The sequence below is a fragment of the Aythya ferina genome (assembly GCF_964211825.1).
Source record: "Aythya ferina genome assembly, chromosome: Z".
In the NCBI taxonomy this organism is placed as follows: Eukaryota; Metazoa; Chordata; class Aves; order Anseriformes; family Anatidae; genus Aythya; species Aythya ferina.
Window position 1 is genome coordinate 16,640,293 of NC_140299.1, and position 18,072 is coordinate 16,658,364.

General features: G+C 36.6%; 1 protein-coding gene across 2 annotated transcripts in view; it reads left to right on the plus strand.

The window, feature by feature from the left end:
• The window catches only part of PARP8 (poly(ADP-ribose) polymerase family member 8), a 108,947-nt gene that overhangs the window by 47,299 nt on the left and 43,576 nt on the right, over positions 1-18,072 (plus strand). The window contains exons 3-7 of one of the 2 annotated variants that reach the window (XM_084505092.1): positions 3,075-3,112; positions 8,328-8,417; positions 9,768-9,838; positions 12,161-12,238; positions 16,847-16,941. In XM_084505092.1, the coding sequence (XP_084361218.1) occupies positions 3,075-3,112; positions 8,328-8,417; positions 9,768-9,838; positions 12,161-12,238; positions 16,847-16,941 (372 nt within the window). Of the gene's footprint in view, positions 1-3,074; positions 3,113-8,327; positions 8,418-9,767; positions 9,839-10,881; positions 11,034-12,160; positions 12,239-16,846; positions 16,942-18,072 lie in introns of those variants that run through there. The other variant, XM_084505093.1, reaches the window with a different exon arrangement.

An 18,072-nucleotide genomic window follows, 5' to 3' on the forward strand; every position in this document is an offset into this window, starting at 1 on the left:
ATATGAATTTAAATAGGGAGAAGACAATTTCCCACTTTTTTTTTTTTTTTTTTTTTTTTTTTTTTTTTTTTTTTTTTTCGGTAAGATGGAAGAGGCTAAGAGTGTAAAGAATTTCAGGTTAGACACACCCAACATAACAAGTAATTCTGCTGAGTTGAGGACTCCGCTAAGTTTGGTTTATTCCTAAGCTGAGTCAGTAGTGTTTCTAGTAAAAACTGATGGTTTGTTACAATTGGAAGTAAATATGCTATTTTCAAGCATTTTACTGTTTAATCTTGGGTTCACATCTTTTTCATAATCTTTCCTCTGAAGTGGCAGCTTGGGCTTATGAGATTCCATTATTATTTCTAACCATATTACGATTTGATTTTTGTTTGGCAGCCAGGTTTTCTGTTAATGCTTTTCAGATGGAGGTGACATCAGATTTTGGTGGTGGTGAAATTTTACCGAAAGGGAGACTTCTTATTACTAGGTTTACAGAACTATGTTACTTCATATAATTTTTACCTTTTCTTTCCCCTCTTTGGTAATATTCATCGCAGTACTGAGACGACTACTAGATTCAGTGGGCTCTGTATCAGACCTTGAACTTGCCTACAGTCATTGCAGGAGCTGGTTGGAGGTTATTTCTAACCTGCATCTTCATGAACCTTGCATTTTATTTCCATCTCATGAGATTTTTTTTCACAAGTGTATTTTTTCACATTAGTTTCCATTTAATGTGACCACAGTTGCTGCTGTCACAGCTACCACGTGATGAAGAAGGAAGAGAAACACACTTTCACAGGGTTTCTGCACATAGTAGCATAGAGTAATTTAAGGAGGGAATGACCTGTGCAGGCTACTTGGTTCCCCCGCCCACTCAAAGCAGGACTAGCTTCAGAGTTAGATCCAGCTTCAAGGTTAGATTAGTTTGCAGACAGCCTTATCAAGTTGAGCTGTGAACATCATCATGGATGGAAATTCTGTAACTTCTCCAGCCCCATTCCTCTCCTCAATGTGAAGAACTTATTTTATGTACATATATATGTGGAATTTCTCTTCTTTGCTGCAGCTTTTATACTGGCTTGAGGGAGGTTTTTAATTTAAACACAAAGGTTCTAGTGAGGTTTTTCCTAGGTTCTAGGAAGATTTTTATTTTCTTGGAATAAAAGTCCACACTTTAAGATAATACAATATGACAGTAGTCAAACCCATACCCAGCAGTTCTGGTGGCAGTGAAGAGTTATACAAGCTGCCAGTCTAAAAGAGTGAGACTGAAGTACAACTTCGGGTAGTAGAAGGAAGAAGTAATGGTTACAAACGCAACATCTAAAGGATAGTTTTAGTAAGAACCAGCCCTTCATTAATTTACAGATTTTTTGTTATTTATTTTATTATTATGTTTAATCACAGGACAAAATTCTTCACACATGTTTGCACAGAGATATAATATTCCTTTATTTTGGAATATTTCCCTACTTAAAATAGTGGCATTTTATGCCATGACAGATTAATTAGATTTAAATACCGCAGTCTTTAAGCAAAATGCTCCAAGATGATGAGACACAGATGCTGCCTATCCAAAAAACTGGAAAGGAACTAAAAGAAAAATCACAAAATGTTGACATTACTCAATGATGGGATTTAATCCTGGCATGACTGAAGCTGTCAAGAATTGTGTGGCTAAATCTGTTGTCAGATATAATAAACACTCTTTCTGCTCCCATTTATGTGAACATGTGCAGCTGTTGAAGAAATGGGCATCTTTGCTTCTTAGTCAAACAATACATAAAATGTATTATGCTAGAAAAGATTATGTACAAAAACAGGTGACAGAGCTGTGCTGCAATAGATTGATTTAGGGAAGAAAGTATGAGACCTACTTTTTCATATTGATTTCCTCCTGCAGTCATTGAATTGTGGAAACAGAGCTCATTTAACTGAAGTCCTTGAGAGAGAAAGAAAATGCTGTACGTGCATTCATTTTATAGTCTACACGGGAGTTATATTCATGTAAATGAAAAAGATTCACCGAATCAGTTTTCAACAACATACAATACACAACAGAATTTATTAAGAGGACAGTGCCATCCTATCTTTATCTGTCTGCTTAACTCACTACAGACATGAACACGTATCATGTATTATTTAAATGTGTACATTGACACATACAATTTATAGGATTTAGAATTGGAAAGAACATGAATTATACAACAGAAAGCTTTCAGCATGTTGCAGAGTTGAATTTTTTTAGGGCTAAATGAAGATGTATGTTACCCTTAAATAAAATAAAAATAAAAATAAAGAAAATAAAAATAATAGGGTACTTAGATGACTAAGCAGACTACCATGTTCATTCTTACTGCTCTCAGTAGTGAATTTAGTGAGCATCTTGCTAGGTCTTAGGAAAAGCACATGTAGGCTGAGCTAGAGGATGAGGACAATATGTTTGTATTCCTCTTTTCTGAAGAGGTAGGCTCTGGTAATCCATGTGTTGAAGATGCTCTTTAGTGTTACTGTGGCTCTTTACAATTTGATTTTAACTCACCTTGACAGAGAGGTGTGGGTGTTAAATAAGATTGCCACAATTTTTATAAACACTGGGGTTTGAAGAGAGGAAGAAGCCTAAGCAATTCAGAGCTTGGCTGAAACTAAGAACATACAGCATGTTAAGGGCTTCATGCTGAGCTCTGAGTAAACCCCAGGAAGAAATGTAGAGAAAACTGGGCTTTTCTAGTTCTGATGTTCACAGAGCAACTTTTTTTTTTTTTTTTTTTTTTTTAGCAAAAGTACATTGTGAAATACTACTCTAAAGTAAATATAATGCAGTCTTGATATTCTTTTTAAGAAAGTTGAAATCAGGATATGCCAATTTAGCCAAGTAAACTTGTAAACTTTCAAAATGGGCATGACATTTTTTTTTAAATTACTGTGCACTTCAAAAGCCATCAGCTGTTACCTTCTGTCCTGGAAGCCATAAGGCTCCTATAAATAAACATAAGATAATATAGGAACAGGAAAAAAGATCTTATGCCAGCAGTTATTCTTATTATTAATTCTGTTGTTTCTTTTTTTTCTTTTCTTCTTTGCAGTGTATCCTATTCAGTGCATGTCTCTGAGGACTACCCAGGTACTGTGCAACATTCTTGTCCATGACACATATATATGTGTTACTGTAAATTACAACGTTCAGATGAGAATATTTGAAAGGGTGTTAATGTGTTCCAGGTGCATCCTTGTGCTAATCACTTTCCATTAGTCAAATAATTTTCACAGTCATTTCTTCCTTTCAGGTATCATTTATCAACCGGGTCCGGGTGAGAAAACCTAGTTCACAAGTTTACTGAGACCAGAGCTTGTGATGCTTTCCGTGTCTGGAGCCAACACAGTGATAGAGGAGGGAGAAAGTGCCTGGCTCCTTTTTGGCATGGTAGATAAAGCTTGATCTTTCAAGAGGCTGAGCAGTCTGGCATGGGGCCAGCACAGCACTTCAGTGTGTTAAACCTTAATGAGACTGACAACTCACGTTCTTAAAATTAAGCCTGTGAACTGTGCAGTGCTGCTTCTCAGGGTCTGCAGGAGTCAGGGTTTGTGTACAGGTGTCTCTTTGGTAGCGTAAGCTCGCAAAGCTGTTCCCAGCTGCTCACTTCTGCCTCCCTGCCATACCCTGAGCCGGGTTGGCAAAAGCAGTTGTGTAACCACGTGGCCAACCTGTACGGTTGTGAATTATCCATGTGAAAGACAATCAGCCAAGAGCAAAACGTAATATTAAGCTAACTTGTTTCCCTGATTTCCTTCACAAAGAGCCTTCACAGATATTTTTATGGCAAAGAGGTTAGCAGAAACAGGAGAGATAAATGGGACACTGTGTAAGCAGTGGTATATGGCAGTACTGCTGGATTGCACCACATTGTGTATTTTGTATCCTAGGAATATTTAATAACGTAAATACTATGAATTATATGAAAGCCTCTCTCTTTATCATTATCCATAACATTTCCAAATGATAATATTTCCAAAAGAAATATTTCCAAATATTTGTAAAAGAAATATTTCTTGATTCTTTTGGAATCTCTGAAGTTGTGAGGTTTTACTTCTTCACTAATAAGCAGGCATAGACTGTCTGGTCAAAATACCAGTGTTTGAAGCAGATTCAGAGAGAAATCAGTGTGTCAGTGATGATAAATACAGTTGATTCTGTTAAAGAATGCATACAACCTTTAAGAGAGAGATTTTCTTTTTCTTTTTTTTTTTTTTTTTTTTTTTCACCAGGAAAAACTGCTACTAATAACGATCTATTCAACAGGTATTATGTGTAGAAAGTGAGATTCATAAAGTACAGTCATACCACTCGTAAATTGATAGATTGGTTACTGGATTGGCCTGGCAATGAAAAAAACAAATAGTTCTTTTCAATAGTTAGAAAAAAATGTTGATGGTTTGTTCAATTAAGTGTCAGTACTGGATTTATTCATTTCAGTGATAAAGCTATTACGCGCCCATAGAACTTATTCTCTGGGAACCCCTAAACTAAATGACAACACAGAACACTGAACCAGCAGGTACTCCTGCAGCAAATGAGATTTCATCTCCTGGCAGGCAAGCTCTTCTGTCTGACAGAGCTCAAACGTCCCTTACAGATGCTCTTTGCAGCATGCACTGATGGTCTACAGGCCTAAATGACTTTCACCCTGAAACCTAATGGGTATTCTCTGCCATCATCCCCTATTTTTTAAAGCCATATAAAATTTGATCTTTTTACACTGTAGCTGACTTGGTGATGGGGAGCAAACCAGTTGTGCATGTTTACTGATTGAAATCTAACCCTTCGGGCCTTTGGAAGCACTGTTGTAGTATTTTTTTGCTATCTCAAGCTTTCATGGTATGTACATCTGCTTTGTGAAGAAGAGATATCTAGTGTGTTAGGAATGATAATGACTCTTTGCCATTTTACAACATTGATGCTGAAAATACTCACTCTGATTTGGTGAGCCAGTGTCTTTGTCTCCTGTATTTGTACTAAATCTTTTAAGTTAGCCATGATCAGCAACAATGTTATCCCTTTTCTGGCATGTATTTTAAGGGATATTTTAGGGACACATCAAAGCGAGGTGGTGTCAAGTAAAGAAACTCTCTACTGGTATCCTCCTCCTCAGTTGGAATATGCCTTTCAAGCATTGTTGCTTGTTACTAGAGTTCAGAGCAGTAGATGCCCATCAGATAAGTTTCCCACTGGATAAGTCTTTACAGATCATGGTTTAAGTCAATTAGTGTGTAGCTGTATCAAAGTTGTACCCTTTAGAGATTAAGGGTGTGCAATACACAGCGGATCAAACTTCAAATACTAGCAGAAGACCATCAGAACTGATTATCAGATAAATCGCTAGTGTATGTAATAAATATATGGAGAGATAAAAGTGCTGCTTTACAAATGTTCATTCAGCCAGAAGTGATACCACAAGTGAATTTTAGATAGCATAAAAAGACCTTTGGGTACTGTGTATACTCTATCTCCCTGCACTGGTATTGTATATGCAGCATCACCACATTGACACTGATAACAGTGTGCAGATATTGCTGAATTGCTTCATAAAGCATCAAAAGATTACAAACAGCTAAGCACTAAATCATACCTCTGGGAACCATAATATGACATGACAACTTTCAGTAATAGAATGTGTTTGAAAGTTTCATAATTGCAAGTGAAAGCTAAAAATATGCTCACAATGGTGCACTGAAGAAGTTAATCAGAAGAGTGTTGAGACAGTAATGTCTGAAAGTTATTTATACATTGCTGAAAATGTGAAAATATAACTAAAAATTTTAGAGGCAGATAATAACAGTTCAAGCAAAATATCTTGGTAACCATTTTCTCACAGCATTTACAAAAGTGGGGGAAGATAGTGCTCCTAAGGAGCAGTTACAAAATATAACATCAATGAGTAGACTAAAGTCCCTTTAATATGAGTGGATCATGACTCCTGTGAGAACCATTACAGCAGCAAGTATTTTGCTAATGAATATATGTTTTGACTGATACTTGCTAGCTGCCATAAACTTTTAGAACTGCTGTGGTCTTTTATCCTGGTGATTTGTGGGTTATGGACACATTAACAGAAACATCCCTCTCTTAGACTGCGTTAGACTGCAGCAGAGATGGGGACACCCAGATTGGCAGTGAGGAATTGGTTGCCTACCTGCAACAGGTTCAGGCAGACTCCACCTAACTGTGTTGGAAATGGGATCTTGAAGAAAGCAGACCAAAACCAGTATCTTCATTTCAGGTTTCATTACACTGACAGGACAGGAAAGGAAAAACACACACACAGAAACAAATACAAAAAAAGCAGCGGTTGCCAAGTAGAAAAGGAAAACAAAAGCTTGGCAGTGAAAAATATTATCCAGCTGCCATGAAAGAATGACAAGCAATAGGCATAAAATGTAATTAAAATCAATAAAACCTTAATTCAGTCAGCCTTTTTTCCATATATTCTTGGTAATCATATATTCTGTACAGCACAGATTGCTGTATTTCCTACTTTTTCATATAGCAATACATTCTAGCACATGGATTTCCTTACCTGCACCCAAATAGTGAGAGCTGGCTAAATTTATTTAGATCTAAATGATGCTCTCTACAGCAGTAAGCTACGCTTCCAGATTTGGGAAAGGAGTGGGCATGTGTTGTATGCCCAGAGCCATCCAACGTGGTGATGCTGGCACTGAAATGGTGATGGCAAGGTGGAGCCTGCAAATAGAGGCAAGGCAGGGGGTCAGGGGGAGGGTGAGAAGCAGCTGCCCTGGGTGCATAGCTTACAGACTGACAAAAGTGGCAGGAGGAGCGAGTGCTGGCAGATGGCTGGAGGCAGCCCCTCTTACTCTCGCTGTGCCGTGGCTCTAAAACACGTCCCCGTGCCAAGCATGTAGCCGAGCAGATGCGGACTGAGCAGATGGAGCAGGTTGTGGTGCCCACGGAGTGCAGCACTCAGGGGAAAGTGGGGTCAGCCTCCGGGAGCAGCTACCTGCTCGCAGTATGTGTTTGCTGTGCTGTGCAGAGACTACTTGGGTTACCTCACGGGACAGCGCAGGAGTGGAAGTAGGCGAAGGTGTGGGGTAGTGCCAGACGTGGTAGCTCTGCGTGAAGGTGGCAGAAAGGCTGGTTCCCAGGTGGCAGGCTGGGAAAGCCCCATGTGCCTGTCTGTGCATGGCGGTGCAGCTGCCCGTCTGCAAAGCCAGAGTGGCACACCTGTGGGAACCGCTGACGCTGCTGCAAGGAGGGGGCAGCCTCCCTAGGGCTCAGTCTGGATGCAGACTTCCCAGAGCCACTGCAGTATAGGTGGCAAATTGCTGGATTTACGGATCAATTAATGTTTACATTATTTCTAGCATTCCACTGGAAGCACCGTGGTCAAAGGCTTTAAGACTTGGGTTGCAGCAGTGTGTTTAAAAATGCATGCAAGTTCATGCCCTGTGCTGATGCGGAACCAAAGTGCTCAGAATCATGATAGATCAAGCCCTTTCAATTCTCTTACTTGCCTCTCTATCTCTGATTATCTTAATTGTCAGCCTTTCTGCTCTAGAGTGGAAAGTCCAATTTAGCCCAGATCATTAGAAAACAAAATTTTAGTACTTTCATAGGCAGTTCAGCAGTTCATGTAAAATTAGCTTCTGTTCATACTGCATAAAAACTTGCTGCTCCTTTTTTTTTGTTAGTGGAGGTTTGGTTGGAAGTAAAAAATCACAGTCTATTCCCACATTTTATAAGAAAGTTTGAAGTGTGCTTTCAGTATTCATACCCATACCGAAAGTTTTTGAAGGGAACAAAAGATTTTTTTTTTTCCTGAATCAGGCACAAGAAGTGTTCTCCATTGATGAGAAGATAATTCAAACATCCTTTTTGTGACTAGCCAACAACATGAGGCATATATCTTTTGCATAATATGCTGTTAACAGCCAGCTCACTGCATGTTTGACCAAGCCTGAGTGTTGGTATCGAGCATGACAGAAAATGTAGAACAAGTCTTCCTTTTGGAAAAGGTTGGCAACAACCCCCATGGGTCTTGGGACAGTTCTGAGCAGTGCTTGGTACACCTCATGAAAGCTGTGATGTTGGAATGCAGGGGGGTTGGATGTATATTATTTGGTTCTTAATCTTCCATCCTTTTGGTACTTTTCTTTTATGTACAATCTCTTCAGAAAAAGGCACAGCAAGAATATGATAGTGTTAGGTTTCCCTCATCAGCTGGGAAGTGATTCATTATGATAGAAGGGTGGGTTGTGCAACGAGGGAAGGGACTGGCAGAGCACCACGGGACTTCAACATGCAAAGTGTTTTTCTTTCGTAGATAACACATATGTTTCCAGTTCTGATAATGATGAAGATGTGTTAGTTACAACAGAGCCAATTCCAGTAATTTTCCACCAAATTGCTACAGGTAATCTTATGTCCTGATTATTTTACCAAGTTCATATTTTGTGAGGAAGGACAAGACATTTCCTGTACTTAAGGGGAAATGTGTTAATGTGTGTACTTGTACAGCTCACTAGTTCTTCACAGGCTTGCTGTAGTAAATTGTCCTACATTTCAGAATAGAATAAATTAAAATAATTCTTCTTTTGGGGATCAACACAATTGTGTAGGGAGAATGTATTTTATTCCTTTAATGTCCTGCAGTCTGTTTTAAAGTAATTCTCCTCAAATACAGTTAGAGGTGCTTAATACTTCCCAATTATAAGTTTTCATGCTCACTTGCTTAAACCTTTATGAAATCTGTACCACTGGGGATGAAACAGTCTATAACTATCATTGTCTCTGGTGAATTATTTCAGAAAAATTCAAACAAAATGGTTCAGCTATTTCAAAAATGAGACTATGGGAAAAATTTTTTTTTCCAGTGATTTTGGGAACCTCTTCATTGGAAATTACATCCATACTTTCAAAAAAAAAACTAACCAAACATTTGATACATATAATGGTATTTAGAGATTTAGGCACTTATAAACAATATATAACCACGATCTCTATATACTCCACACAGATTTTTTTACACTTTATCAGCTAAATTCCTTGATGATTTCAGGCTATAGGAGAAACTGAGTAAAGTTTCTTCTATATGAGTAAAGTAAATATAGCTGTTCTGCAGATAACTGTGTTTGACTTTGTGGTATTTTTATTATTGTTACAGAGCTTTAAGGTATTTTTGTGTGCATGTATAACACAGAATTACTTTGAATTCCAATGGAAAATCAATACAATTTTCAGTCTGTGATCTCATTTATGTAGTAAATCAAGAATAATTTTACTAAAGTGGCACCCTAACACAAACTGGTTGTAATAGCCTGAAGTTTAAGATTTTATTAAATTTTATTAATTTGAATAGATTAAATTTTATTTGCAAGTGTGTACGTAATTTGAAAAGTAAAGCCTATCATTTAAAATAAAATCTAAACCTGTATTTTGTATGTAAGTCAATCTGATTTAATTATTGTGGCGGGCTTTTGATCTTTCATTCTTTTCATTCTTTTTTACACAGAAGTTTAAATTACTGATTGGGAAAACAAAATCTCCTGAATGGACCAGCTGAATTTCATTTTACAGTTAAAAACATGAGTATTCTGAAACGTAGTCTCTTGTTAATTTTAGACTGTTGTATTGTAAACACTTTGGTGTCCTTCATACCTGTAACTTAGATACTTAACTATTTCAACCAAGTACTTAAAGTCAGTATATATAAAAGTATTTCACATTTTTCACAGATGTTCTCTATTTTCCCTTTTATTTTAAGAATTAAGAAAAACCAGCGATGTCAACTATTGCTTATCCATAAAATCAAAATTACAGAGGGAGAATGGAGAGGTATGTATTTCTTGTATGTATATTTTAACAAAAGATATTTTAAGAAACAACAGAAAATAATATGTAATGGAATAGAATTCCTGTCAAATGCACCCTTACAACACATTTTGGAAGAAATGTCTTGGCTTACTTAGGCCACTGCTGTGGCCTACAGCAATCCCACTGGAACTTTTCCTGACAATGTTCACTGTAAGTAATATCTGGAGTGTGAAGGTTTTTCAGTCATCATTGTATTTGTGCTGTACCTCTGGTATGGGCCCCTAATTAGTCTCATTGAGATGATATTAAGAAAGAAATGGCAGTAAAAGATGAGGTCTTCAGGGGCTGACAGTGTTAGAGCCTCAAAGAAAGTACCACATAGGCTCCCACCATGACTGGTGCAAGAGATTGAGCACTGTATCAAAAATTCAAGTGCTTAACTTCAAGACTTTTTCTGACAATGCTGATTTCTGGATTTGGAATAATTGTTTTATGACTAATGCCTTTTAGGCTGTGATCTGTATTTTATTCCAGAAAAAAGGGGCTAAGTATGATCAGATGGATAATGGATATTGGTTGGTTGTTGGCTAATGGATAATATTGGATAATGGATATGGTTGTTTGTTGTCATTATGTGAAATTCCATTTGATTTTAAAAACTGCACTTGAAAGTATTTTGATTCTACTGCTACATAATTGTATGCAATGCTCTGTAAACATTAAAAGTTTAAATGCAGTATTTACCCTTTTGATGCAGAATCTACCCCTTTGATTAAAACTTGGAGATATAGTTAAGTTTCCATGGGACAGATTTTTGAGTTTTTCCTTTTTTTTTTTTTTTTAATTGAACAAGGTGCGTAAGTATAAAAACACTGAAAAAGCCTTTAAATAAGTTGCTAACACTGTTGGCTTGACAGTTAGAAATCTGAGTTAGGATAGGGTGGGTTTTATACTATTCTCATGTGAGAGTTTCATTTCTCTTTAGTTGGCATTGATTTTTTTTTGTTCACTTGGGTTCTGTTTTAACACAAACTTCCTCTTTAGCTAGGGTTATTAATAAACAAAGATGATTGAAGTCACTTTGTTTCTTTTTAGTAAAGTAGAAGGAGATATGATTTTTATGCCTCACCTCAAAAAATCGCTGTGAAATTGGCTGAAATACAATTTTTGTTCTATGTATACATGTAGTAACTACAGAAGGACTTTAGAGGTAAAGGTAAGGAGGTGGGATTGTATTGTCTGACCGTAGAAATTGGTGATGAGTATATTTGACATTTATAAATGTAGGGCATTCAGGGGTACCTTCTCTTCTTTGATTCACACGTCTGATTTGTATTCCATTGTGACAGTTCTGTGTATCATGGAATCATTTAATGGTTTGGGTTGGAAGGGACCTTAAAGATTGTCTAACACAGGAATGTGTAGGACATAAACACAAAATGTGCAAAAAGTACATGGTATTTGGATTGAAGTAAAGAGTTAAGATTTTATCAAGTATTCTTTATGGTATCGTTGTCAGAACAGAGCCTAGAAATAACTAATGTATTATGAGAAACAAGGATTAATATTTTTAATTAATTACATAATTATAACTAAAGGCTTCATTGGTAACAAGCAGAATATAACCCTGCAGTTCATGCTAAGTTGAAGTCTGTACCATGAGTGGTTCTATTTACTTGCATGCAGTTATTCACAGAGCAGCCTATTTAGAGCAGGTTTTACTTGGGTAAGCATATTACTTTCTAATCTTTAATTTTCAAAGTCTTAGAACAGAGGCAGTCAGAAAATTAAGTTTTAACTTTCCTGGAAACAGGCTGGTACTTTTGTTATAATAATAAAGTGGAGATTTGTCAGAGTTTTTCACAGAAAGGGACTTAAAGGATCCCATGCTTAGGCTTGAATTATTTCCTTAAACTATTAGAATTGATTTACCAGAATCAAGTTAATTAAAACTGTATTAGGTCACTGAAATGCTTAGTGAATTAAGTACAGAACCTCTGTCTTGGTGGGTAAAGTATGCTTTGTTTAGCAGGACCACAGGGTGAAGTAGTCCTGAATATTCTAGTCCAATTCCTAAAATACCACACTGTCTGTATCCTCTGACAAAGTATTTTTCTCTGACATACATTCAGGGTTGTTTTCTCGTGCCCCAACAGTGTGTGTAAGCTTTGTCTGCTCTTTCACTATGCTTAAAATGGGCCCATAGTACTCCTCATGAAAAATAAAATGTTTATTAAGTGTGCATAGAGATTATTTGCAAAATATACTCTTCCTGCACTCAGAACAATAAATGCAAGACAGAAATACTGCTTTTATCATTGTTAATTTTCCTTTTTAATTAAGGAGTCACAGCACAACAGCACACTTGAAGAAGATTCTGAAGGGGATAATGATTCTGAGGAATTTTATTATGGAGGACAGGTAATGAAGGATATTTTGCAAATGTTTCAAATTTATATCTGAAAGCTTCTGTGGTTCATTCTATTACAAATTTTGGATAATTAATTTCATCTGTTTTTTCAATGTGTGAATGTAATGTAATATAGTATTTTACAGTAAAAGTAAAAGTATTGGATATGTTATGCTGTATAATGATATCAAACTTAAAATAAGGTGAGCTCCTTTGCATTTGTAAAACTGCAAGAACAGAAAATCCAGCTGTTCTTTGGGATGTTTGAAAATAGAAGCCAGTTGCTTTTTTCCAGGAAATAGACATTTACTCTTTACAGCATATCCCATTATTGATATAAATGGGAAGTCAGGCTAGATCCAAATTTGTTTCTTGTTGGAGGGTTGCCATTTTGTAAAGTCAAGAGCACTGCAATTTAATGGTAAAAAATGGTTATTACAAAACAATTTTAATCTAGGTAACGATCCATTCTTTCTCTGAGGTCTACAGTTAAATTCACCTTGAAAAATGCTACATATTTTTAGATAAATGTGCAGCTCTGTTTTCCTTCTTGTTCTCTTAGCAGAATTAGTTATTATTACACCCTGTGATGTACTGGGAAATAAAATCTCTTTATATCTTTTCCTTTTGCAACGTCAACAGAACACGCTGCTAGCTTTCTTTATTCAGATTTTTCTTATCACTGTAGTCTAAAGATTGCCCCAGAGGAATCATTCCTCACTTACGTTTTTAGAACTGTTTGTTTTGATGAATGTTCTAGTGAATTACAGCTGGCGTTTATGAAAGTTGTTGCTACCTATGCCCGGAGGCTGAAGCCGTCCACGCCCTGGGAGTGCAGAGTGAGGCTGCAGGAGCGTGATGGCAACGCCGGCCAGTTGGGTTGGAGCAGGGTGTGCGGCATGCTGATGAGCAAGCAGGGCATTGCTGAGCTTCTCCTCCAGTAGTGTGGTGGGGCTTGAACACAAAATATGAGTTAAAGTGCATTATATTTACAGTAAAGTATAGAAATCCCACCCCTAAAAAGCTACAGAAAGTGATACTGAAACTGGAACTGAAATAATGTATTTTCAGTATCAGAAAATGACTGACGGGGGTACAGACTCACGTTCACTTGAGAAATGACTGCAGGAGTTGCCTCCCTTCCTCTGCCTATTAGTATAGCCCCGCAGAGTGCTGGAGGCGGCTGTGTACACATACTTCAATGCAAAGACCAGTATCTTGTTTTAATCTGCCTGAGAGGAAAATTCTTGTGATTTTTGCCCTGTGGTGATGAATTGTGTGTACTGGCTTCATTTTTCAACTCTACTGAGAGAGCAATAACCTCAAGGTGAAGGAAAAGCCAGCAAGCAGCTGGGAGTGCTTGCTTCTTGAACCAGTGCAACTACATTTGGTAGAGGATGCCTGCCAGTGCCCAAATGGATGAATAAATATTAACACTGCCTATGAGATATGAACAGAGAGAGCAGTAAATCATTTTGCAAGGCGTAAAAGAGCTGTGTAATAGCAACCACAGGTCAGAATTCAGTTGCCTTGTTTTTGAGGTTGGAACTGCATTATATTGCTGTTCTTTGAGCTACTGTATTTAATTGAAGGAACAATAACAGAAAAAAAAAACAAACAAACAAACAGTAAAATTGTAGTTAAATAGCAATAAAAAAAAGATAGTGGATAATTGTGAATGTCTTTAGAATGGAACACTCCAAAAGTGATACAAGGAGAAGAAACAAACAAAAACAACAACAACAAAAGACATCCTCAAAAATGTATTTATCAGGTGGAAAAAAAAAAAAGTCATGGTCAAAAAGATGAAATTTTAAGGAAAATCTATAGATTGAAGTGGCTAAGGACTTAGGAATTAAGTATGGAACCAGGTACTGAGCTAAGTTCCTTGAGAGATAAAAGAACTTTCCATTTTCAAAGAAGGTAATTGTAAGAGTTATTAAGTGGGCACCACATGTATTGGGATTCAATAATATGGAAATAGAAAAAGTAGTTGACAGTATATGCAGGGAACAGGTAAGGTAAGCTACTTTATTTGAGACAAGTGTTTTCTGTGCCCACAGAGAAGGGGGACAAAAATGTTGACATTAACAACTATGAGAAATAGCTACCAGTGCAACTCTGTGTGACACAGTTGGAAAAGGTGGAGGTCAGGGTTTATACTAACATTTCTAAGTGGTTACAGCTGGAAAGACAAGAAAGCAACTGATGATGAAACAAGGAGCATGGGAAATTGCATTTGATGGGCAGTGAAAACAAGATACGACCTTTTGGTCATAAATTAAATGCTTGTATCTGCTTCCTATCCACCTGCTTGTAATCCTCCCTAAGGATTTAATGGATAAATACTTTTAAAGTAGCTAAGTGATTCAATAGTCTAAGTCCTATTGATTTTCAATGGGGTTTAGGTCTGTAAATCACTTAATCTCCTTTAAAAATGCAACCTTTTGTCATTATATTGGACAAAATAATCTGAATCAGGTCTCAGATTAAATACCAGGACTTTCTAAACACAGACCCTTCAGACACAGCAAAGTTATCAGATTTTTAGCTTTTATTTTCACTTTCTGGGCAACTCTTTGTTAATTCTTACTTTGAATCTCTATCTTATACATTTGCAATAGAGAATAGCAGTTTGAAATAGTAATACTACTGATTTTGGTGCTTTCTCCCTCTCTTGTGCTTCAGTTGCAGAACATACTTGCAAATTCAGATACACAAAACTCTGGCAATCTCCCCTATATACATCAGCATGTCTGTGGCACTAATTTAGGGGTGGAAAATGATGGTCTTACAGTTTGCCAGAACAGTGCTTTGGTCCTTTCTGGAGTTCATTAGCTCGTACCACCAGAAAATAGATAGAAGGCAGTATTCTGAGCAATTTAGTGTTTTGCATAGTGTTCCATTTGGATTTTATTATTACTTATATGTTAGGGTGGTTAAAAAAAATGTGCTTTGGGAGCAACAAAGTGATGGGTGAACCATGGTTACAATCTGTGAAAACATTGCTGTGCTTTCTTTGGAAGTAGAACAGCAATTGCTTATGCATATTTAAACAATTCATTTTTGAATAACGATATATACATATATATATATATATATTTACATATTCAAAGGTTTGTTTACTCCCACCTGAAGTAAAATAAAAATAAATTAGTAAAGGTTTTGTTCCTATGCTTGTCTAGGTGAGAAACTTTTCTGACGTGCCTATCCATACAGAGCAGGGATAGCTGGTTTATACCTTTCTGGTTGGGAATATCATCGATAGCTCAAAGTATGTTCACATGCTATGCTGATGAACTTCTTAATGTTTGATGAAATCTATGTCTAATCAAATTATTTGCTAATTTTCATAAGTAAAAAGTGATCAGGTGATTATTATTTTAATTCGATTGAAATGTATTGAATTAGATATGTAATGAAAAATACAGCTCCAGATACCAGAACTGAAGTGCTACAGCACTGAGGTCAGGCAGATTTGGATGTACAAACTGAAGAAACATTACTGCGGTTACACAGACCTCTGCAATAGCAGGAACTCTCAGCAGGATTCGTGTGTAAGGATATATTCATGTGTCTAAAGGGATAAATTGCACTCTTGTGCTCTGCTGTCTGAATTTGTCAAAGGTACAAGCCAAGTCTTATTCTCGTTTCTGAACGTGCCCAAATTACGAGATCACTGGCTTTAGTGGAATTACTGTTTTTCTAATTGGTGTAAAGAAGTAGAGTCAGGGTCATACAATCACAAGCATACTGCTTAATGAGAAAGTAGTAATTGACTTTTAATAGATTGTTACAAGCCTAATAAGGTATTTTTGTCCTTACAGACGATAAGAGGATATTTATTTATTTTGACTTCATACAATCCAACTAGACAAGCACACAAGTTTTTTCTTTATAGTATGAACACTAGACATAACCATAACCACTCTTCATAAAACTTCGTGAAAAAAAATGTGATGACATCTCAGTATATGTTTCTTTAGACATTATCTGGTGAAAAATGCTTAAAATTGGAAGGTGTTTTTTTTTTATATTTTTTTATTTTTCTTTTTTATTTTTAATCTGACGTCATTGCACTGGTGGTTTCAAATGTAGCAAATGTAACTAAGATGCTGAGAGACTTAGTGCATGGAATAGTGTCATGCTTCTCTTCTTGAGACCATGCCATTCTGTGTCCAAAATATATGAGAGTGTGACAACAAGCAAGAGGGAGCAAACCTTTGTCCTGTCGTAGTTAAGACTGGAATGGTATAACAGGAGTTATCTTATTCTCCTTCCACTTGCCAGGTTAAAAATGCACAAGTGTCAAGAGGCCCAGAATAGCCCCCAGGACAAGACAGAATAGAGGCATCTATCTATCTTTGCATCTTTTCTTCCACAAATAGGAATTGGGCCATCTGTAGTTCTGATACAGAGGTGCCTGCTTTGCAAATCTCATTGCTTAGAAGAGCTAGACCACCTCAGTGCTTCAGCTTATCAACACAATGTCCTTTCTGAGCATGGCATTAAGAAATCTTTATGCAGCACATTTTGCAAGGAGAGCTGTCACGAGCCTAGATCAGATGCCAGTAATGAAATAAATAAGAACTCCTACAATTTTGCTATTGTTTTGGTAGGTTAGCTATGATGGAGAACTTCACAAGCACCCACAGTTGGAAGCTGATTTGACAGCAGTGAGAGAGATCTATGGACCTAATGCAGTATCTCTCAGGTATGTCACCTACCCTTCTGTATTGTGGAACCTGTCACATTTTGGAGGCTGTTTTGTGTAAACTTTCCCTCACTGCCAAAACACAAGTCTTCTCTGAGCTCTGTATATTGTGGCAAAAGGAAGGGGCACTCATAGCTAGCAATAATGCAGTATTTGGCTTCATTTTTGTGGCATAGTATTCAAACAACTAACTATGCTTGGAACAGGCCCTGGAAGCTTGTTCTAAAATATTGTTCTTTGCACTTCAGTAGGCATTTGATCAAGCTGTTGTATGTTGTTGAAAATTACTATTCATCAGAACTCTAAACCCTTGTTAAACTTTTTATTTGTCATATTCTGTCTTCTGCCCTGGGGGTGGAATAAGAGTTTTACTAGATGGTGTCCCTAGGCAAAGATTGAAGGAGTTGATTTTGTCTAGTCTGGGGAGAAAAAAAAAAAAAAAAAAAGGAAAAAAAAAAAAAGAAAAATAGAAGATTTAATAACAGTTGCTCTTCTTCAAAAAAAACCTTCAAAAAATGGTGATCAAGTGTTCTCCATTGTCACTGTGAGAGATACGATAAGAAAGTCTGTTAGAAACAAACAAGAATTTGGTTAGATTTTAGGAAAGCTTTCTAATTGTAATGAGGTGGGAAACTGAAGAATCCTACACAAGGAAATGGTGGAACCTTGGTCAGGGGTGAATTGCAAAGATAAATTACACAAAAATTCTGTAGGGCATATATGAATGTACCTGATTCTGCAGCAGCATATAGCTTTATGGTATGTTTTATTCACTTCAGGTCTTTTATAACTTCATTTTCCATCTATGTAATTATTAATAATTGAATTAAAATAACAGAGAAGATGTAACAGACCTGTCAGAAACATTACAATTAAAATAACAAAATTGTTATATAAACAAAGTAATAAAATACAGAGATTATAACCTTAAGCATACCTATATTGCAAGTAACAATAACATCTGTTATTTTAGAGTGTGAGAGTATGTGTACAACTGTGATGTACGATGCCTTTTGAAATTAAGTGGAAATTCATTACATTTTTAGGACCTGGAGAATTAAAATCCAAATGGTTGTGTATGGGTTTAGGAAATGAATTAGATAATGTTTAGGTTCCAAACTGATAACTATG